The sequence below is a fragment of the Lutjanus erythropterus genome, chromosome 5 (assembly GCF_056507025.1).
Source record: "Lutjanus erythropterus isolate fLutEry1 chromosome 5, fLutEry1.hap2, whole genome shotgun sequence".
NCBI classification, from domain to species: domain Eukaryota; kingdom Metazoa; phylum Chordata; class Actinopteri; order Lutjaniformes; family Lutjanidae; genus Lutjanus; species Lutjanus erythropterus.
Window position 1 is genome coordinate 7,887,796 of NC_139321.1, and position 22,387 is coordinate 7,910,182.

Sequence of the window (22,387 nt, forward strand, 5' to 3'; positions counted from 1 at the left end):
ACAGGAAACTCCACCCACCTCCTTTCTCACCCCGTTTGTGAACACCAAGGCGCACGTGGGCATAATCAACAACTACGTGTATGTACAATGAAGGCGTCCGTTTTTTGTCTCTTCTAAGAAATGTGCATCCATGCTTGCTTCACTTTGTTTCGGTACATTTTCTCTAAGATTAATCACTATTACAGAGACAATATTGTTATTATTATGTGGAGCATAGTAAGGAGGCTGGGCCATTTAGTGAAAACTTTGAGTCAGCTGTCAACATGCTGCTGCTTTGACCTGCATTTATCCATAAGCTCTTTGTCTACCTATGGCAAAGAGCGGAGAGACGGCCACCTTTTAGTTTTATCTGCCTCTTTTCTCTTTGCTGTTTGGCCCCTGGCCCTCTCAGCTCTAGTTGTGCGCTCTCCGGCTGTGAATATTAAGCTGATTATCGGCCCTGTCAGCTCTGTCTGCCAGGTCAGACGTAAAACACACATTTCTTAGAGGCACATGATATATGGGTGGGTGCATACACGCTGCTTTTGGCTGGGTTGGTGTTTTATAACGAGGAAGAGGGCAATGACCGCACTGTTTTAAGGGGTGTAGCTGTTTATTTCGAGGATGGATCAAAGGGAGAACAATCATGATAGCTGTGGATTTTTAAGAATTGTGCATGAGGTGCATTCCCATTTTGTGTTCATATAATTCTGATTAATAGAAATATAAAATATCTGCTCAACCAAAGCTTCTGTGAAAAAGCATCTGCCAGTGGGTCCTCTGTCTCTGCAGGATAGCACATTCTGTCTTTGTCAGATGTCACTCACTGCCAGACCGTTCTCCGCCTCTCTCAGATCAATGAGATTTCCAGGCCTTGGCATTTCAAGAATTATATGCTTCAAATATGCCTCTAGTCAAATAAAAAGGTAGAACGGAAACAGTGAGGGGGCCTCTGCCCTTTACTTCCTCTGAGCTTTAGTCTGGTATTGACATATAGTGAAATGTGAGAGGATACAGGTGCAGAGTGAACGCACAAAAATACAGCACAGGATCATTCAAACAGGGTCTCAAAAGAGGAAGTGGAGTCTAGACATGCAAAGAGAATATTGTGTGTATTTGTGAAAAGAAAAATCATGTTGATAGCTAGAGCTTTTCTGATAAGCCACCCACCTCCCATTTCATCTATTAGTTCTGCATCTAACCGTATTTTTTTAGTTCACGGATTTTGTTACTACGACCCGTTGAAGAAGCTTGACATTTCAGTTACCCATGACTTTTAACATTATTATTTCACTCATTTTCTTTTATTTCATCCACATGCAGTTTACCGTCAGCTGTCTTTTTCACTTGTTCTACTTTTAGCTATTGCTAACTCATTCAGCCATTCTCACCACTACTTTTAGCCATCTATTTAGCTAAATATTTTAACCATTTTCTCTTTATTTTTAGCTCATCAATTAACTTAAACTATTTTGCATTACTTTTAGCTAACTATTTAGCTAACATAGTCAACTATTTTCCCTAATTACTTAGCTAACAATTTCAGGTATTTTCTCATTACATTTAGCTAACAATTTAGCCAACTTCTGTAATCTTTTCCCCATTAACTTAGCTAACAATTGCAACCACTTTCCCATTTCTTTTAGCTAACTATTTTGCTAAGTTATTCAACCATTTCTGCATTACCCTTATCTAGAATTATATAGCCAACTAATTCAATTGTTTTACTTTTTGCTAACTATTTAGCTAACTGTTTCAACCATTTCCCCATTACTTTTAGCTCACTAATTAATTTTCTTTATTATATGCTTTAAACAGTATACAGTACTCTGAATGCACATTTAGTCCCATTTTGCTTTTAATGTTCTGGATCCTTGTCTCATATCTTCTTCTAATTCTGTCAGACTGGGGTGTTGTGTGAGTGACGCCTTGTTACCATGACGACCCACGTGACCCTGGAGGATGCCCTGTCCAATGTGGACCTGCTGGAGGAGCTGCCCCTCCCGGACCAGCAGCCATGCATCGAGCCCCCGCCCTCCTCTATCATGTACCAGGTACTAACCCACATAGACTGCCCGCACCACCCACCAGCAAACCCCAGTCGCTCACACTTTTTCACTCCCTTCTCCCTCTTTCCGCAGGCTAATTTTGACACCAACTTCGAAGACAGGAATGCATTTGTGACCGGCATCGCCCGCTATATAGAGCAAGCCACAGTCCACTCCAGCATGGTGAGATCGGTGCTCCAGTTTTAAGACACACACATGCCATCGTGTTGGTTTTTCACATCTGATTGGCTGAATCAATTATTTGTTGTTCATCTTAAATAGTTGCTGTCCCCCCTTTCAGTAAACACAAAGCCGACTGTGGGAAGCAGCCTCACGTCCATAAATAGAGCCTTGTCTTTTCTGAATTGATTATCATTTGGCTCTTTTGTTAGGATTTGGCTCGGCCTGTGGCAGGACACACATACACACACTCACGCTCATATAGACACACACTTCCCTCACACTTTGGTGAATCAGGCAGGCAATGGACCAGTAAACCTCTTTCCCCTGATGGCGAATGAATGGAGAGTGTGATTTGACTGGCAAAGAGGGGAAGTAGTGCTTTATTTAACCTTATTTAAGCAGGAAGTCCCATTGAGGTTGAAGCTGGTCTATTTGAGGACACTCCTCTGTAGCCAGAGTGATGGAGGAATCTGTCTCACCTACTTCTGAATCGAGGAAATGTTCCCCGGCTGCTAAAATATTTATCAAGCCCCATTCATGCTGGAATATATGACCCGTCTGAGATACATTACACCTCATAATGTTTTGAGTTGTTAAGTGTTTTTGCAAAATTTCCATTTGTAGTATACACATATTAAACAAGAAAGAAACACAAGGAATTAAGGGATCCACTCAAGGCTTTTGTTAGCTGAATATTTGCTCTAACTGTGCATTAAGAATTAATAATGTCTTTGTTGTGTTTTCTCCCGTTGTGCAGAATGAGATGCTGGAGGAGGGGCATGAGTATGCTGTGATGCTTTACACCTGGAGAAGCTGCTCCAGAGCCATTCCCCAGGTAACACACACAAACACACACGCACACACTTATGCATTGCTTTCCACAAGGACATGGAGAGTCAGCCGTTGGGGAAAAAGCGGCCAGCTACAGTAAGGGAATCCAGGACCTTCCTGCCCAGAGAAAAAACATTTGGCCAATAAAAGCCATATTTGGTTTCTTCTGGTGTGTTCTAACCGGTTGATTCCACTGAGCGCGGTACGGAGTGTTTTGTCCTGCCTGATTATGTTTACTTGCTCAGATTTTGTTGATTAGGTCCTCTTTCCTTGCTCTTTGTGGTTCAACCATAGATAAGCAGGCTACGTGGTTAAATAGTTCCTTTTCTGTCTTTTATTTTGAAAATTAACCACATTCTCCCTGCCTTTTCTGCATCTGACTTCCTGCCCATTCGATCTGCTCTGTGCTAATTTATGCAGCAACCGTCAAAATTAGACTTGGCGTGTATTTGAAGTGGAGCGGTGCAGATAACCGCTTCTGGGACGTGCTGAGGCGCTGCTGGTGGAATCAGGAGCATTGTGTAGATTCCATCATATACACTGATCTTAATTATTGCATATATTTGCTTATAGGCAATACGCGGGTATGATTTAGGAACAAACATTCACTTTGTTACACACATAGCAGGAGAAAGTCATGCAGTGACAGGACCAAAACTGTAAAACATGGATCAAATGCATGATGAGGAAAAAAATAAACATGATCATATATATGTTTCTGCCAGAAGTTCTGCATCACAATTTATTTTCAAAACACATTCTGGGGCATCTGGTATTAGTTTGCATAACTGTTGAATGGCAAAAACTACAGCAGCATTATAAGACATTGCGAAGTGGAAAACTACAGTGGTGAGATTGCCCAATGCACACCAAAGGACAAGCCAAAATCTCAAGGCATACCTGTGCAAAATAGCTGCTATAACACCTTATCACCCTTATCATGCTGTAAATGTTTATTTTTATTTACTAACAGCAAATAAAATTTGACAAACAACAATGATACTCTTTAAATATTTAGTAACAAAGGAATTCAATAATTCATTTGAAACATTGAAACTAGAAAAGAGAAGTGTCAGTCAGGGCCTTTGATGTGTCAGACTATTAATTCCCACCATCCGGCAACAAGGAAGTTATTTTTAGTGTATAGAATTCGCCTCTGTATTAGGAAATGAGTGTGTACAAAGTATTGATCTAGTAAATTAAAAACTCTCTCAAAACTTTTTGTTTAGTTGTACATTGCACAAATAACGTATGGCACACCACTGTGAACCACTGTGCTGCAGCACCGATAAAAACAAATGACACAATTTCTGTATCATCACGCTGGTATTGTCGTAAAAATCGTAAAATGTGAACTCACACTCAACCACAACTTGTTAATCAAATCTATTGTGTTAGAATCAAAAGTTAATACAACAAAGTAGCCGGATGAGCTTAATGAAGTAGTCAGCCGGCAGCCTGTTCTTTTGGGAAGCTCTGCTTATGCTTAATATGATACCGTGTCTCCTACTTTTTATTGCATCCTTGTCTCTTTCCTTCATGATCTGATCTTCAGCAGACTGAGACTTTAACAAAGCATAGATTCAGTATCACAACAATCTTAACTGCAGTATCTCTCTGAAATAAATGTTTGTGACTTTAAAAATCACGTTGTTTGTTAACTGGAACATTTAACCTGCAAGTTCCCTCTTCATGAAAACACAGATAGACCTCATGGAGCCATATTTCTACGGCAGAGGTTATTAACATGATGTGTAGCTGTTCTTTTACCAAACCGAATCAGAAGCTCTCAGTGTTTTGTCTCTACTGTGATTTCACTGATTTTGAACAGCTGCATTCAAGATAAGTCAGAGATCAGCATATCTTTGAACTGTAATTGCAAATGTGTACCTCAACAGGTCTGCAGTTTTACCTGATTTATTGCACATGATGCCATTTCCTCATTTTGAACAAATATACCTTATGCATATGTGAAAATATGAACACTTGGTGGTTAGAAAAATGTGCTAAGAGAGGGAAAAGCAATTTATCTAAAAGTATTTTTTGAATTATGCTTACCTGCAAATTAATTTTGCAAGAACCAGCTGAGTTTAACACACTGTGTACTGCTGCTGCTGCACAGTCAAGCTGTATGATGGCGCCCTCTTGTGTTTTCTAGGTGAAATGCAACGAGCAGCCCAACAGAGTGGAGATCTACGAGAAAACGGTGGAGGTGTTAGAACCTGAAGTGACCAAACTCATGAAGTTCATGTACTTCCAGGTAAGACTGACAGCATCATCAATATTTTATGATTAACTGAGCCTGAAAAGTTTGCATTCTTGTGGATTAGCAATCCCTTACATGCATTTTGTTTTCTGTTTTTTCGCAGCGGAAGGCCATCGAACGTTTCTGTAGTGAAGTGAAGCGTCTGTGTCACGCTGAGAGAAGGAAGGACTTCGTGTCTGAGGCCTACCTGCTCACTCTGGGCAAATTTATTAACATGTTTGCAGTGCTGGACGAGCTGAAGAACATGAAGTGTAGCGTTAAGAATGATCACTCCGCCTACAAGAGGTAGTGAATGGTAAAATAAAAGAGCCATTGTAGAGCGTGTTAGTTGCAGCCAAGCTGACGTTCGTCTCCTCCTCTGCCTCCAGGGCGGCTCAGTTCTTGAGGAAGATGGCCGACCCTCAGTCCATCCAGGAGTCCCAGAACCTCTCCATGTTTTTAGCGAACCACAACAGGATCACTCAGGTTGGTGTGCAGACTCTAGACTCTCTGGTGTAAAAGTGTGTTACTGTGTGAGGATGGAACATTGATTTTATGAATGAACTAGACTTTTTGTACATGGTATCATAGTTGTAAGGTGATTCAAGGCTGTTTTTTTTTACTGTATATTGAAAAAAATAAGCCAAATGTTGAGTCTGTAATAATAGAGAAACACAGCAGCCTTCTAACTTTGTACTCCAGGAACTGACTTACTACACAAGCTGAGCGGATGAATGACTCACATTTGTGCTCTCCAAAGGTGACGTGGCAGACTGTTCAGTCTGAAAGTGTCTGTGGAGCAATTTAGCTATTAACCTGAGCATTAACATCTGACCTGCAGAACAAGCTGCTTTCATCTCCAGATGTGTGAAACTGTAAACCTGTCAGCTCATTTTAAAACGTTAGCAAGCGCAGTCCGATGACAGGCACTTTTTTCAGAAACCAGTTGAGTTTTGAAAATTATTTAGAATGAACAAAAGGCCAACTGAGAGGATGGAAACAATGTAGTTCCTCTGTTTTCTGATTGCATTAGTTTAGTTTAGTTTATAAAATACAAAATAATACAACCTATAGAAAGGACAGTAGTTGGAGTGCAGGAGATGACAGTAGCCTAAAATGATTATTCAGTAGCCTCCCCTATAAAAAATAATGTTATTGCGCAAACCATGAAAAGATTATCTTTTGATACCATATATATGTTTATATGCAAGGTACAATGAGCCCTTTCTTTTTTCTTTTTCTTGTCATACTTATTTTTTTCAAAATTATTTTCATCTTAATTTAGCAGCTTCCTAATTTACAGTTTCTAATAATACATTTTTTTATCTAAATTTTAAATGAAACAAGCAAACATAAACAATAATAGCAAAAGAAAGGGAAAAAGGAAAAGACGGACATATGACACTGGACACTACATATGCTTCTGCACGTTAAATACGCTCACAGTGCCTGCTCAAAACGTGCTTTTCCAGAAATGGCCGCTGGTGTTACTCCGTGCATCTTTCTGTGGAACCGCTCTTCTTAACGCTTCACACTCGACTCTGGGTGGGGGCAAAAAGTAAAGACGCAATGAGCAATTTCGGATTTCCAGAGCTTACAGAGCAACACGCTGTGTCTGAAACACGAGATGATTGTGAGCGAGGTTCTTCAGCCGCAGCTCGTTCTACAAATCATGCTTTGACTGGGTGCGGCCACCTTCGTGAGGTGCCGTCACTGTCATCGATGAATTCATTACTGCACTTCTGGGTCTTCTGGGTGCACTACCTCAGGCCCCCAGCAATACAGCTGCCAAGTTTGAAGTCGATTGGATGAACGGTTCTCCAGATAAGCAAATTACATACATAAAGACAGACGGAGATTCCTGCTTCGTAGTTATATTCAAATTTTTATATCTGTACATTTACTCCTACACATGCATACACACACACGCCGAGCGTACATGCTAATTACACTGAACCATTTCTGTCTGTAACCGACTTTATGTGAAGGTGACCTGTTGTTCCCTCTCTGTTTCCGTGTAGTGCCTGCACCAACAGTTGGAGGTGATTCCTGGCTACGAGGAACTTTTGGCAGACATTGTCAACATCTGTGTAGACTATTATGAGAACAAGATGTACTTGACACCCAGTGAGAAACACATGCTGCTTAAGGTACACGCATATTGACATCTTTACCTGCTGCCTGCCTACGACAGTCTGATATTTAGCTGGATAACTCTGCTGTGTGGATGTGAAACAAATCGCCTCTCTGTGTTGGTCAGGTGATGGGCTTCGGTCTGTACCTGATGGACGGGAACGTGAGTAATATCTACAAACTAGATGCCAAAAAGAGGATCAACCTGAGCAAGATTGACAAGTTCTTCAAAGTAAGATTTGGCTTTTTCGGAATCTCTTTCACCCAGAGTTTGTGTGCACGAAACGAGTGCGATTGATTTTTTTTGTTGTGTTTTTCAGCTTCAAGTGGTGCCGCTGTTTGGAGACATGCAGATTGAGCTGTCGCGCTACATTGAGACAAGTGCTCACTACGAAGAGAACAAGTCCAAGTAAGTGGACCTGTCCAACTGGCTGTATACCTAGCTGTCAACCCTAAGCAATGCCAGCGATTCTTGACCACCACGCCATCTGCTCCCGCCCTTCCCCCCAACCCTCCATCCTCTCCGTTTTGTGCTCAGGTGGACGTGCACCCAGAGCAGCATCTCGCCACAGTACAACCTGTGTGAGCAGATGGTGCAGATCAGGGAGGACCACATCCGTTTCATCTCAGAGCTGGCGCGCTACAGCAACAGCGAGGTGGTGACGGGCTCTGGCCTGGACAGCCAGAAGTCAGACGAGGAGTACAGAGAGCTGTTCGACCTCGCTCTGAGGGGTCTGCAGCTGCTGTCCAAGTGGAGCACGCACGTCATGGAAGTTGTGAGTGAAAAGCGAGGGATTGGCTGCGTTTTCCGCGTGGGCAGGGAAAACGTTTGTGCTGCAGTCAGTGTGTGTGTGTGTGTGTGTGTGTGTGTGGGTTTCGTTATGAAGAAGAAGTTAGTGGTTTAGCCATCGATTGTGTGTAGCTTTGATCTATTTATAGCTCTCTTTGTCTCTTCCAGTACTCATGGAAGCTGGTCCATCCCACGGATAAATTCTGTAACAAGGACTGTCCAGGCACAGCGGAGGAGTATGAAAGAGCCACGCGATACAATTATACCAGTGAAGAGAAATTTGCCCTGGTGGAGGTCATCGCCATGATCAAAGGGCTGCAGGTAAAACACCGCTGACCCCGACAGGTGTTGAGCAGCTCTTTTATTGATGTTCTCAACAGCTGATTACAGGACATTTTACATCAAACATGAGAAACTGTTCACCAAATGGATTTGATGTCATCCACTTTGAACCTTAAAGGAAGTGACCCTCCCTAAATCCCACCCCTTCATGTCCTGTGCTCCAATAACAGAGCAAAAAACCTCAGTCATTATTCTCCTTCCCTGCGTATTGTACTTATTTCTGCTATGTACTAGGCTAACTATGTGCTATATCAGTATATATGTATGTGTATATACACACATATATATATAATCACATCTTAAGTTAGCTAAGGTTAGCAAAAGGATTGCCATTCATTGATTTAGCTTGCTAGCTAGAGTTTTGCTAACATTAGCTCTCAGATGTAACAAGCTAGCTAATGATTGATGTAGGCCAAGATTAGCTGGCTAGTTAGTTAGCATTTTGCTAACACTAGGTAACTTAGGATGTGACTATATGTCCCTATTATAGATCCCCCAGCAACATCTTTTAATTACCTGCAGTTTCTTTTAAACGTAGGTGAGCTTTAAACAGAGAACATCTAAGTAAACAAAACAGGAAAGGAGAAATGTGATCAAGGTTTTTAAAGGGGTGGAGTTTAGAAAGGGTGAATTGGTCGACATTTTTGGAAACAGGTATTTACTGTCTTGCTGGGAATTAGATTAAGAGATCAATACTAAGGATGGGACGGATCCGATTGAATGTCGGCATTGGAGGCCGATATTGATGGAATCCACTCATCAGATATTAGACTAACGTCACAGATCCACATACCGATCCAGATTCCTTAGTCTTACATTTCAATGTGTGGTAAATGTAATACCAAGAGGCACGAAATGCAAGCCAGAAAGCAGCAGACTCAAAGCCTCAAAGCACATTTCAAGATACACTTCAGCTGAAGAAATGTTCTTGCCACCTCATTACAAGCAAGCTACTCCACTGTACATGATCGGAGGACGCCATCACTCTGTACCGGTTTTGAATTTAGAAAACTCGGGTATCAGAATCAGACTGGAACTGAAAAAAAGTAGATTAGTGCATCTCTCTAATGGACAGGCGTAACGGTGGTAATGCACCTCTCATCTAACTCTCTGCAAGGAAGCAGGAAAATGTTTTTCCCAGAATGTGAAATGATTCCTTTAATGCTTGGTTGATGTCAGTAGCCCTTGCGACCCAGATGATGCTGATGATGATTGTGGTTCTGTGTAATGAACTGTGCAGGTTCTGATGGGCCGAATGGAGTCGGTGTTTAACCAGGCCATCAGGAATACCATCTACGCCGCGCTGCAGGACTTTGCCCAGATGACCCTCAGAGAGCCTCTGCGCCAGGCTGTGCGCAAGAAGAAGAACGTCCTCATTAGGTACACAAGCACAGCAATGATCTGATCAGAAGTGCATGAAACGTAATGTCATGGTTCTCTTAAAGGTCTAAAGTGCTGCTATAATCCTGTTTTCTTTGTCTGTAGTGTTCTTCAGGCCATTCGAAAGACCGTCTGTGACTGGGAGGGAGCAAGGGAACCTCCAAATGACCCCTGTTTGAGGGGGGAGAAGGACCCGAAAGGTGGATTTGACATCAAAGTGCCCCGCAGGGCAGTAGGACCCTCCAGCACACAGGTGAGTTATGGTACTCATAATAGCATATTTAGTGTTATATATGCTAGAAAAAGATTTAGTATAATTCATTGTAATTCAAATGCAGTTTGCCAAAAAATACCAGGATGTGATGCTGCATCTGGTGGTATTTTTGCAGTATGTAAGCCAGCATACTTTTCTGGCTGTTCTGCCCCACAATCCTCTGTGAAGAGGAAGATGCCATATCAAGTGAGCCACTGAGAGAGCAGAGACAGGTGACAGCTCATTCACAGATGAGCTGCATTCCAAATCGTATACTTTTTCTTTTTACTTAAAATATCAGACTATAAACTGCAACAGATATAGGAAGAAGAGGGTCAATGTTCAAGGCACAGTCTTATGTCAGAGTCGTATGTCCCAAATGTATGCATGCTGCATGCAACAGTATGTAGTAATATTAAAAAGAGGACGATTCAAACACAACTACCAAGTGCAAAGGTGCATTACATTACTTCACAGGTACCAAAGCCATGTTGGTGCCACCTACTGGCCTGGACTGAAAATGACCAAATGACTTTTCATATCCCCAAAAAAACCTACCTATATTGGCTCTAACAAGAGTCCTTGGGGAAAAAAGCTGAAATGCTCTTTCTGACCGAAGCAAAATAATGTAATACAAACTTTCCCGTACGGACAGCAATCCTCTGAACTGGTTAGGCTATAAATAATTACTTTTAGAGCAGATCTAATGTTCCAGACATCTTCAGACTCATTATTGCCGAAAGAGACTTTATTTTAGAGAGATTATTTGACATGTGGTGTGAGAGCAGAGTGAGTTATAGTGAATGGTGTAACCAGGCAACACTCCCCTAATTACAGGCACCAGGACAGAATAGAGAATCAGCAGACGAGAGAATGAATGAAACTGAAACAGTTTGGGGGCTGGTTAATTATTTCTCTCTAAACTCACTGCACTGGCTTCATGATGGTCCGTATGTTGGACCTCTTTGAGCAAGGCTTTTATTCTGAAGGGTAGAAATCACTGTTACATTAAGGGCTTCATACTATATGCAAAATATATTACAATATGATACAACGAAAGATGTTCAAAGATTACACACAGATTAAATATATAGTACACATATGACATTTTCCACAGTCCTACAAAAACACAACAAACAGTCAAGTCAGATATACAGTGCAGAACACATTATATCCTCTGGATTTAGAGCTCAGTTTGCGGCACACTGATTTTGGTTTAGCAACAGAACAGACAACAGGATGTTGCATTGAAATGAAGGGACTCTGAATCGCCTGTTGGTGTGATCTATTTTCATAATCAGAAATCGACATGCTTGGGTGTCATGTTTAATAATGTAGTGGCAAATTCTTACTAATAACTTGCTGTGATGCTCAGGTTTCTTACTTTTTAACATTTTACCCTTGTCTTCCCTGTGCAGCTGTACATGGTGCGCACCATGCTGGAGTCATTGATAGCAGATAAGAGCGGCTCTAAGAAGACTCTCCGCAGCAGTCTGGACGGACCCATAGTGGTGGCCATCGAAGACTTCCACAAACAATCCTTCTTCTTCACACACCTGCTCAACTTCAGCGGTGAGTAGATCGTATTGAAGCCGCTCTTGTTTTAAATTCTTTATTTAGGGACAGCAGTTCAAGTTTAAAAAAACATACATCAGGACAAGATGCGGTTTTATTTCCTCTGCATTTCAAAGATTTTTTCCAAAATTTAAAAACATTTTGGGGAGAGATAAAGTGGGAGTTTGGAAAGAAAACGAAGCAGTCTTTTCCCCAACATAAATGTCAATCTAAAAATGAATTGTAATGCCTGCAGGTCTGTAGACATTTGAAGTAATTTATTCCTCTCCTGCTCCCTGCTTGTGTCCTTCCACTGTCCAGAGGCCCTGCAGCAGTGCTGTGACCTTTCCCAGCTGTGGTTCAGAGAGTTCTTCCTGGAGCTGACCATGGGTCGCAGAATCCAGTTCCCCATCGAGATGTCCATGCCCTGGATCCTCACCGACCACATCCTGGAGACCAAGGAGCCCTCCATGATGGAGTAAGCCAAAACTTCCAGTGATAAACTCTGATTGTGTTTGGATGTTGACGGGTTATTATAACGACCATCCTCCCTCCTCCAGGTATGTGCTGTATCCTCTAGACCTGTATAATGACAGTGGCTACTACGCTCTTACTAAGTTCAAGAAACAGTTCCTTTATGATGAAATCGAGGCTGAGGTAAGGTTAATATTCGAATGATCTTCTCTTCACTGTTGCTCTAAAAAAACAGCCCTTTCATACTGTTTTTCTCATTTTTAGGTAAACCTCTGCTTCGACCAGTTTGTCTACAAGTTAGCAGATCAGATATTTGCCTACTACAAAGCGATGGCTGGAAGGTAGGAGAAGTGACTTTGTTTCTTTTTTTAAGTTTTATAAGAGTTATTTGCAGATATTGTCACTGTCCCTGCTAACTTAATCCGCTTAATCACATGCCATATGTTCCACAGTGTCCTCCTAGACAAGCGCTTCAGAGCGGAGTGTAAAAACTACGGCGTGATCATCCCGTACCCTCCATCGAACCGCTACGAGACGCTGCTCAAACAGAGACACGTACAGGTACTGGAAAATAAGAAAACAGCCCTCTGGGGCTCATTCAGGATGTCAAAATCTAGGCTACAGACTAACAGCCATCAGTTTAGCCTTTCTGGAACGCCTCATTCTACTCTACATGTGTGTTATAAAGGCTGCAGATTATTTTTTAAATGATTAATTTTTTTTTTTGATTAGTCCATTAATCTAAAGACTAATTCATTGCATGTTCTGAAGATTCTTCTTTTTATTACTTGATTTGTACTGTACTGTATTTTCTGCCCCCTCTCCCCGGTATTTTCTCTTTTATGTGTTCACTCGTACTTTTATGTGTTTTACTTGCTCCTTGCTGCATAACCAATTGCCCTCTGGGGACAAATAAAGTTTAAGCTGACGCTGATATTTTCAAATTAGTCTAATTTCCATCCTGTTTAACAGAACCTGTTTATCAAATGCACGATTAGAAAAATACTCAAGCTCAAATTTGAAAGGATTGCTGTGATGCATATTAATTTCATCACTAATCATGGTGTCAACTCTTTCCCTGAACTGGACAATCAGTGTTTTTACTTAAGTACTTGACTTAAAAATTGAAATGGTTATGAATTGGTTTTATTTTCTCAGTGGAGTCACATGCAGTTAAGATAATCACTGGCAAATGTATTTTTGCATGGATGTGAGAAATAAGTGAAATTATTTACAGACTGTAACAACAGCATTAGTTTAAGCCATTTTTCACTCATACGTGGCTGTTAAAGTAAACAGAAAACAGAAAACGGCAGAATAACAACGTTAGATGATGCATACGTTAACAGCAGCGGTACAAAAATTACTTTTAGCATGGTGGCGATGAAGAATGAAGGACTATTAAGTGACTACTATAAACAGAAACACATTCTGTGTGTTTGTGATCCTCGTATATCAGTTGGGGACAAAAAGTAAACAGGACGGTGCCGTCTTGCTGCTGTTGCCGTCTTGACAAACTGCTCCGGTGCTTTCACTTCAAGTGTTCGTGCAGAGCAGTTGCACTGCTTTGATAAGCCATTTCCAATTTGCAGCACTCACAGAGCACCGCATTGTGGGTGAGGTTTGTTATCTGCAGCAGTTTGTTGTTATGTGGCGATGCACATTATGCAAATCGATATATGTCTGTAATCAATAATGAACCGCCTCAGCCCTGTGTGTTGTACTATATTTCTTAACTGTTCCTCCTGTGTCTTGCAGCTGTTAGGTCGCTCCATTGACCTGAACCGCCTCATCACCCAGAGGATCTCGGCAGCGATGTACAAGTCTCTGGACCACGCCATCAGCCGCTTTGAGAGCGAGGACCTCACTTCCATAGTGGTAAGATCACGCGCCAGTGAGACACGCTCCAAAACGTAACAGGACACACTTATAAAATGTAGCTTTTCTCTTCTTCTTTTGTAATCAGTCAATCAGTATTTATATAAGCTTCAGAGAGGGAACATCACAGTCACACAAATAACATAAGGCAAAATATAACGCAGCAGTTTCTTTGCATCCTTTTTCCTTGTTTTCTACCCAGCCTACCCACACCCTCTAACCCTGACATGATGAACCACGGCAGCTGAGCTGCAGTCAAATAATCAATCACTTGATAGCAAGAAGATTGATTGCCAGTCATTGTAACTGATAAATCAGTCCAGTCATTTTTCAAGCAAAGCTGTCAAACATTTACTGGCTCCTACTTTTGAAACATAGGGATTCGCTGCCTTTATTTGTCATTTATGACAATAAATGAAGAGCCCTTGAGTTTCAGACTAATGGATCAACAAAAAAAGCCATTTTTTTTTACATTTTATTTTATAGACGGTTGGTCGATCACCAGATTAATAATTAATAATTAATAATTGTTAGTTGCGGCCAACAAACAGACATAAACAAAACTACAAGTACAACCTATCCATTTATCCCAGCCTCATCCCACTGATACCCAGGAATCCCATAACCATTAAAGATGAAACCCAACAGCAGTCAGATGCAAAGGAATTAAATACTTGCCGATGTCCTCCATCATCCATTATGATAACCAAAGAAATAGCCAAGTACACGTATCTTCAATCACTGTTCTCACACAGGAGTTGGAGTGGCTGCTGGAGATCAACAGACTAACCCACCGGCTCCTGTCCAAGCACATGACCCTGGACAGCTTCGACGCCATGTTCCGCGAGGCCAACCACAACGTCTCCGCCCCCTACGGACGGATCACGCTCCACGTCTTCTGGGAGCTCAACTTTGACTTCCTCCCCAACTACTGCTACAACGGATCCACGAACCGGTCAGTTTGCTGTCGCGTGTTCGTAGAGATAAATCTATTAATAGCCTGTGCTTCCTGTTTTTTTTTTTTTTTAAATGTCGGTTTTAAACATGGTTTTCTCTTCAGCTTTGTACGCACAGCCATTCCTTTCACCCAGGAGCCTCAAAGAGACAAGCCAGCTAATGTGCAGCCTTACTACCTGTATGGGTCCAAGGTAATGTGCCGCTAATGACTTGTATTTAATATAACAGGGAAGATTTTCCTAAAATCTTGTAGCAGCATGTACAAAGGAAACCTGTCCTCCTCCTGTTGCAGATTAACATTGTTTCTCTGTTTCTTTCCCTCCTCAGCCTCTGAACATCGCCTACTCCCACATATACAGCTCCTACAGAAACTTTGTTGGCCCGCCTCACTTCAAGACCATCTGCCGTCTCCTTGGTTACCAAGGCATTGCCGTCGTGATGGAGGAGCTGCTTAAGATTGTCAAGAGCCTGGTATTTATCTCCATTTTCCATTGCATCCCTAAAAACACGCTTCCACCCACCCTCGGCGTGCTGCATTCTTACAGTGAATTATTTTTGTTCCCTCTTTTGTGCCCTCTCTTCTCCTCCGCCCGCTGCGCTCCGTCTATCTTCACTCTGTCACTCCGCAGCTACAGGGCACCATACTGCAGTACGTCAAAACTCTGATAGAAGTCATGCCCAAGATCTGCCGCCTACCGCGCCACGAGTACGGCTCCCCAGGTGAGCTTATAGCCCCCGCTGTGACAGTGAATAGAGTGCATGTGGGGTTATATCAGTAGAATTTGAATTTAGAACACCAAAACTGGTTTTTACTAAGAAATTCTAAGTGGATTTGTGTGGTTGCACATGTCATACCATCCTGTCTTCAGTAAATAACACAGAATGCTCACTTAAACAAGTTTTTAACTGGTTATGAAACAGTCTCAAGTTAATACTGATGCTTCTGTGCGACTTCTGTGTTATCCTTAATGCCTGGCAACAGGCCGGCTTGTCCTGGAAATCAGATGAAAGGATTTACAGTGCGCACACTAGCAGAGCTGTTTACATTTTTCCAGGAAAAGTTGCATCAAGTAGTAGGCTAGCCAGTTAGAAACAAGCAGAAGGAGATTTTCCTTAAGTTGATTTTGTTTTTGACACTATATTTTGTGGTTATGTCGGTGGAAACACTGCTAGCTTCTGTCTGTATGGGACTCCAGAATCAACACAATATCCAAGTTCCTTGTAGCTGTCCGCTTGACGATATTTTTTACTGTCTGTCCCTACAATAATAAGTGGAAAAAACTTCACAAACATGAAACCAAATGCTTTGTCATCTGTGCTTGAGTTTCAACTTGCAGAAGGTTAGCAGTGATGCCCTGACTTTTACTTTAGTGCTACTGTGAGGTTGGCACGTGGTTTCGATAGAAATATGTGAACAAATGTTGGATGGATTGATGTGAAATTTGCTACAGACATTCATGTCACCATAAGGGTCATCTCTGACTGGCACCATCATCAGGTCAAAGTTTCAGTATGTCCAATAGTTTATAAAGTAATGATATTCTGTCTGCTGTATTTTGTGCTACTTAGTGAGTATTAGCCCTCGAACGTGCTCAGCTAAGATGACACTAAGATTACACCTGCTTGATGGCAGCATTAAGCAAAACTTGAACACTTGAAGATCTATTAGTTCTCTGTTCTCCTCTGTAAAACAGTCTGGAACTGAAGATAGATAAATGTTTCTCATTAGAAATTATTCACTGGAATCGAATTCCAAGTCCATTTTGCCAAAAAAAAAAAAAAATACACCTGACACTTAATACCTTTTATCGAAATCCCTTGTTTTTTCTTTTAAACTATAAATAAAAGACAATCAAAAGTAATTGATAATTGTCCGAGTTACTTTCACATCTCGTGTTGGACTAAAGGTGTCTTGGCATATTTTATTGTAAGCACATAAACAGACATACACAGAAATGCTTTCACAGATTAATCCAAAAACTGAACCCTACTTCAATAAGATAAATAGTAACAGCATTTTTTCTGTTACATTTAGTTGCATACCATGCACTTCCATTCCCATTTTATTACCAGCCCCTCCTCCTCCTCCTCCTCCTCCTCCTCCTCGCTAAGCACTCCAGTGTTTTGTGCACATGCTGCCTCTGTGAGTGCAGTCAGGACTTGGAAACATTACTGGAATAAGCTCTCACATGGAGCAGCTGTTAAACATTTGCAACCAGAGGAAGAAAATGCTGACAGCATATAAACCACTTCATCAACGAGAATCAAACAGCCAGTATTGTAAACAATTAGGAGGGGTGTAAATGTGCAAACAGTGGGAGAAAAAAACAACTCTGCAGCAATGGAAATCAAGGTAACGATAGGTGGTATAATGTAGTGCTGAATAAAATATGTGTTGAAATATAGTAAATAAAACAATTGTCATCATGCAATGCAGAAATAAAAATGAAATGATCTCAGATAAGGACAGGAATCCGTTAAAGTGCTTTACTCGTCGACCGGCTTACTTTGCATCTTTCCTGACCTTCCTCCGTGCATTTTGGCCGGAGCTCTGTGTGCAGATTAGAGGCCAGTCAGATGGGATATCCCTATGAGGAGGGCTTAGTAATCTGTAGATTACTGATGTTCTGTACCCTGAGTTCTGTACCTGGCTTACCGCCTGTGATCTTACTGTCAGCAGTTAATGATCCTCCCGTCCTCTGCTGTGAGGGCCTCATGCTCGGACCAAATGTGGGTCAGGGCCACCGGGCAGACCCACTGACATCATTCCTGATAGCAATACATTATCAAGGAGGGTGTTGCTCAGCTGTATGATTAACTGTAGGAACAAAAAGGTGGATCAGTGATTCTTATGCTTTTATTTTACGTTTTACGGGGTTTATCTAACAGAAATGTGGATTTAAGAAGGTATTGTCGCTACCTTTTCTTTATTTCTCAATTCCAGGTATCCTGGAGTTCTTCCACCATCAGCTCAAGGATATCATTGAGTATGCTGAGCTGAAGACGGATGTCTTCCAGAGCTTAAGGGAGGTGGGAAATGCCATCCTCTTCTGCCTGCTCATCGAGCAAGCTCTGGTAAGACATTTCCTTTACTAGTGTCCATTTCCCTTCAGACTGTCATATTATTATATCTCTAGTTCCTACCTCCCTCCTCCATCTTTGTAGTTTTGACATTTTGTGTTTATTTCGATGCTTTCTTCTCCCCTTATTCCACTGATTTCCCAGCATTCCCGCTGTTGATCCCCTCTGTGGTCCCTGAGTATGCTCAGTGCTCAGGGGCCACTAATGAGTAGCTTTTCTGGACTGCCATGTTATTGTGTGGGTGACCAAAAACCTGGGTGGCCTGAGGGTTTCTGTCCCATTCATGGTGTTGATTCCCATCCTAAATCAGATGTCACGGACAGAAACCATCAGGCCACCAAGTATGTTTGATCTTTGATGTGTTTTTTTTTTTCTGAAATACAACTCTATTTTTCATTACACGCTGGCGTCTACCTCAGGTGGTAAGGATTTAGGTCTTGTCATTGGTATCAAAATAACATAGACCGAATATGTTCTTTTTTCTCTCTCTCTCTTTTTATATCTTGTTGGTTTGGGCTGCTGTGTTTCTGTTTCTTCTTTTGTCACCCCGGTAGTTTGGCACACACGGTTTCACCTCCAATCAGCCATGGAAGCAAAAAGGCTGAGAAAACTGATCCTTTCTGCGTTCCGCGTCTTTTAGAACCTCGGACGACTTTATTCTTTCCTGTTTCCTGGTGATAGGCCAGCCTATGCTGAAAAGAAAGCAAAAATTTCAAATGGTTAAAAGATGTTGCTGGGGGACCTGTAAAAGCAACATGCATTTTTAGTTACCTAATGTTTAAAGAAAACTAGCCAACTAGCTAGCTAATCTACATCAAGTTTTATTAAACTAGTTCCATCTAATAGCTAATGTTAACAAAATGCTAGCCAACTAGCTAGCCACAACTATTACATCATCTGTTTTTCTCAGAGACTTCTCTTTTTTTGGATTTAGCATCCATAGCTAGCTTAGGGGTTATTTAAGACTAGCTAATACCAAAATTTAATGGAAAAGGCACCGAACTGTAGATGTAGGTTATGATGCACGTAGGCCTATATGCTACACATTTGGAGGATGTAAGAAACACTTCAGGCTTCAACAATGATAAATATTTTTGTCAAAGCCACATGGAGAGTAGCAGAAGAGCTGCATGCGGTTCTGGAGTGCAGGATGCAGACCCCAGAACCAGCTGATCTACATCAAGTTTTATCAGGATAGTTACATCTGATAGCTAATGTTAACAAAATGCTAGCTAATCTGCATCAGGTGTTAGCTGGTTAGTTAGCTTAATTTGGTTTTCTTTTCAGCATAGACAAGTCTAGCACACGTAAGTACAGGAAACACCAAGCTTGCACAACTGTTATTGGAGCACAGAGGAAAAAGGGGCGGGACTTAGGAAGGGTCAATTTTAGCGTCTTTTTATTTTTACAAGGAATTAAGTATAAATAAAATTTCTGACACAAAAGCATCAATAAATTATTTATATTTGAAGACATTTGATTAAGACAATTGAATAAGTAATTAAATAAATTCATTGGCTGCTGTATTTTAAAATCCTTGTGTCCTTGTCTTCCATGGAAGAGGTGATGTTACATTCCTGGTTGGTTGTTGGTTCAGTCCTGTGCTTAAACTCTGCACTACTTCCTCCATATTCTCTTCTGGTTCTGGGCACTTGTGATGCCTGTCTACATGACACTACCCAGCTGTCACTCTGTCTACCATTTCTGTCCGATTGCACTGACCTGTGTGTGTTTAGGGTGTTTGTGCGTATGTTGGTTTGGACTGCCTGGAAGTGTGTGTGTGTGTGTGTGCGCTTTATCTTACCATTGCATGGCTCTCTTTCTCATCCCATCCGGCACCCTTTCATCTTGAGATGGTTTCAAGACGCCGCTTCTCTGCGTTTAGTTTGATTCATAGCTTGTCGTCTTGACTAACAATCACCATGGCAACCACCTTGCTAAACACAAGTAATTCTGCTAGCACGACTTCATGTAGCTAAAATACCATGTACCACGTTTTAGCCAGAGGGATGAGAGTTTATTAAGATGGTTGTAAGCTTGACCTCTGGCTGCTAAACCAGATTAGAACGGATGCTGTGACAAATTATAATCCTGCTAATATTGGCCTGTCATCATAGCCTCATGATGCACACAGACTCATTCAGTTATCTGATCTCCTTCTCTGCATAAACTGAAGATAATCCATCAGCATACACCCACAGTGTTGAGCTCATGGCACTTTTCGTCTAACTTTAATGCATTAAAAATGTGCCGTAAAAGCTATCATTCAAGGGATAGTTCAGATTATTTAAACTGGGTTGTACGAGGTACAGTTAGGAGAAGCAGAAATGAGTACCAGCATAGAAGCTATTCACTTAACTAAACATATTTTAGCCACTTAAAAAAAGGTCCACCTAAAAACACAATATCAGTTTAAGTGTATGCTATATTGAGAATACTTTAACCACTTTACCTTGACGTCAGACAACTTCTTCTGATGGGAAATCGCCATTATGCAAGCCAAATACTGCTCTATCTCGCTGAGCCAGACTCTTTTTGCAAATACAGTCATTTTACCTCGCAGGACACGGGAGTCGCTGGTCTACCGCTGCCTGAAGTGCCAAGGTTTTTGTGTTCTTGTGTGACTTTGGTATCTTAAAACAGTGTTTCCCAATCCTGGTCCCAATCCCTGCCCTGCATGCTTTGAGATGTTTCCCTGCTCCAACGCACCTGATTCAAATGATCAGGTCGTTATCAGGCTTCTGCAGAGGCTTGATGACGAGCTGATCGTTAAAACAAGAGTCACATAATAACACAAACTAACCAATCAAGGCTTCAGTAGACCAACAACTCTTGTGGTCTAAATTGGTGAAATGGTTCTTTTTTTTTAAGGTGGATCTGTTTTGAGGTGGTTAAAATACGTTTTGCCTCTGACCCTGTCGACAGCATGACTTTGCTTCACCACCCTCTAATCTCAGTAACATACACTGACTATAGATAAGTACTTCATACAACCCCACTTCAAGTATCTAAACCACTTTTTCATAATACTCTATAGTATAAAGTAGTATAAAAATTCATATATTAAAAAAGAAATCGGCATCACCTCATGGCTACCTGCATGCTCTGTTCGGATGTGCATAAAGCAAAGTGGGTGTTGTTCTTTGACTTGAAATGACTCTTTCCTGTGTTGTTCTTGAATCTTAGTCTCAGGAGGAAGTGTGTGACCTGCTTCACGCCGCCCCCTTCCAGAACATTCTGCCCAGAGTCTACATCAAAGGTATTCAGAAAGGGTTACAGGCAGTAAATTAAAGGCAGATGGGTAAAAAAAAAGGTCAAATTACTGTCGTCCAGCATGTACAGCTCCCTGCTTGTGTTTGTGTTATACAGAGGGAGAGCGTCTGGAGGTGAGGATGAAAAGGCTGGAAGCGAAGTACGCCCCTCTCCACCTTGTGCCTCTAATTGAGAGGTTGGGAACCCCGCAGGTGAGTTCAACACTGCTCTGTCTTCAAATGGACAGTTCAGGGACAGCGAGTAGTTTCATGATGGAAGTGTTTCCTTTTACGGTGAAAGAGACTAACAGACCAAAAGAGTGTAGATGGATAATGGCACTGCAGGCCAGAAAATATATATTATTTTTGATTTGGGGTTGATTTGGGTTGTTTCTCCTGCATGTTGTATGAATAATAAATGATTTATAAAGTTTTTTTTCCCTAATAATAAAGTAATTTGACTGTTTTTTTCAGCAAATTGCCATTGCTCGTGAGGGGGACCTGCTGACCAAAGAGCGTCTGTGCTGCGGCCTCTCCATGTTCGAGGTCATCCTGACGCGCATCCGCAGTTTCCTGCACGACGGGGTGTGGCGCGGGCCTCCGCCCACCAACGGCGTGATGCATGTCGACGAGTGCATGGAGTTCCACCGCCTGTGGAGCGCCATGCAGTTCGTCTACTGCATCCCTGTGGGCACACACGAGTTCACAGCAGAGTAAGTAGCACCTGCTTGTGTGTGTGTACTGTAGGAGTGCATATGCACAGATGTTTTTGTGTCATCAACCACATATGCAACCAAAAATGTTCATGCAATTCAACTTAAAATATCAAACTTGTATCAAATATCAAATTTAAATTGCATGTTGGTTTGCCAAAACCATCATAAATGCAAATGCTCTCTATAAATAGGTTATATTTTACCCTGACTTTTTTCCTGCAGGGGATTTGTTTGTTCGAATGCTTAATCTGTTAATTCAGTTGCAACGCCAGGATTTTGGCAAGAAAAACAT

At 41.6% G+C, this 22,387-nt stretch overlaps 1 protein-coding gene across 1 annotated transcript in view; it reads left to right on the top strand.

The window, feature by feature from the left end:
- The window catches only part of cyfip2 (cytoplasmic FMR1 interacting protein 2), a 31,829-nt gene that overhangs the window by 6,954 nt on the left and 2,488 nt on the right, over positions 1-22,387 (top strand). Inside the window, exons 2-28 of the mRNA XM_084718674.1 lie at positions 1,884-2,033; positions 2,121-2,210; positions 2,968-3,045; positions 5,200-5,301; positions 5,411-5,592; positions 5,676-5,772; positions 7,308-7,436; positions 7,547-7,651; positions 7,740-7,828; positions 7,958-8,195; positions 8,378-8,530; positions 9,792-9,931; positions 10,037-10,184; positions 11,603-11,756; positions 12,060-12,216; positions 12,299-12,395; positions 12,477-12,553; positions 12,665-12,773; positions 13,971-14,090; positions 14,846-15,045; positions 15,151-15,238; positions 15,375-15,518; positions 15,677-15,767; positions 17,992-18,122; positions 21,315-21,387; positions 21,498-21,592; positions 21,854-22,092. Of these exons, the coding sequence (XP_084574800.1) occupies positions 1,917-2,033; positions 2,121-2,210; positions 2,968-3,045; positions 5,200-5,301; positions 5,411-5,592; positions 5,676-5,772; positions 7,308-7,436; positions 7,547-7,651; positions 7,740-7,828; positions 7,958-8,195; positions 8,378-8,530; positions 9,792-9,931; positions 10,037-10,184; positions 11,603-11,756; positions 12,060-12,216; positions 12,299-12,395; positions 12,477-12,553; positions 12,665-12,773; positions 13,971-14,090; positions 14,846-15,045; positions 15,151-15,238; positions 15,375-15,518; positions 15,677-15,767; positions 17,992-18,122; positions 21,315-21,387; positions 21,498-21,592; positions 21,854-22,092 (3,443 nt within the window). The 5' untranslated portion in view covers positions 1,884-1,916. The remainder of the gene's footprint in view (positions 1-1,883; positions 2,034-2,120; positions 2,211-2,967; positions 3,046-5,199; positions 5,302-5,410; positions 5,593-5,675; positions 5,773-7,307; positions 7,437-7,546; positions 7,652-7,739; positions 7,829-7,957; positions 8,196-8,377; positions 8,531-9,791; positions 9,932-10,036; positions 10,185-11,602; positions 11,757-12,059; positions 12,217-12,298; positions 12,396-12,476; positions 12,554-12,664; positions 12,774-13,970; positions 14,091-14,845; positions 15,046-15,150; positions 15,239-15,374; positions 15,519-15,676; positions 15,768-17,991; positions 18,123-21,314; positions 21,388-21,497; positions 21,593-21,853; positions 22,093-22,387) is intronic.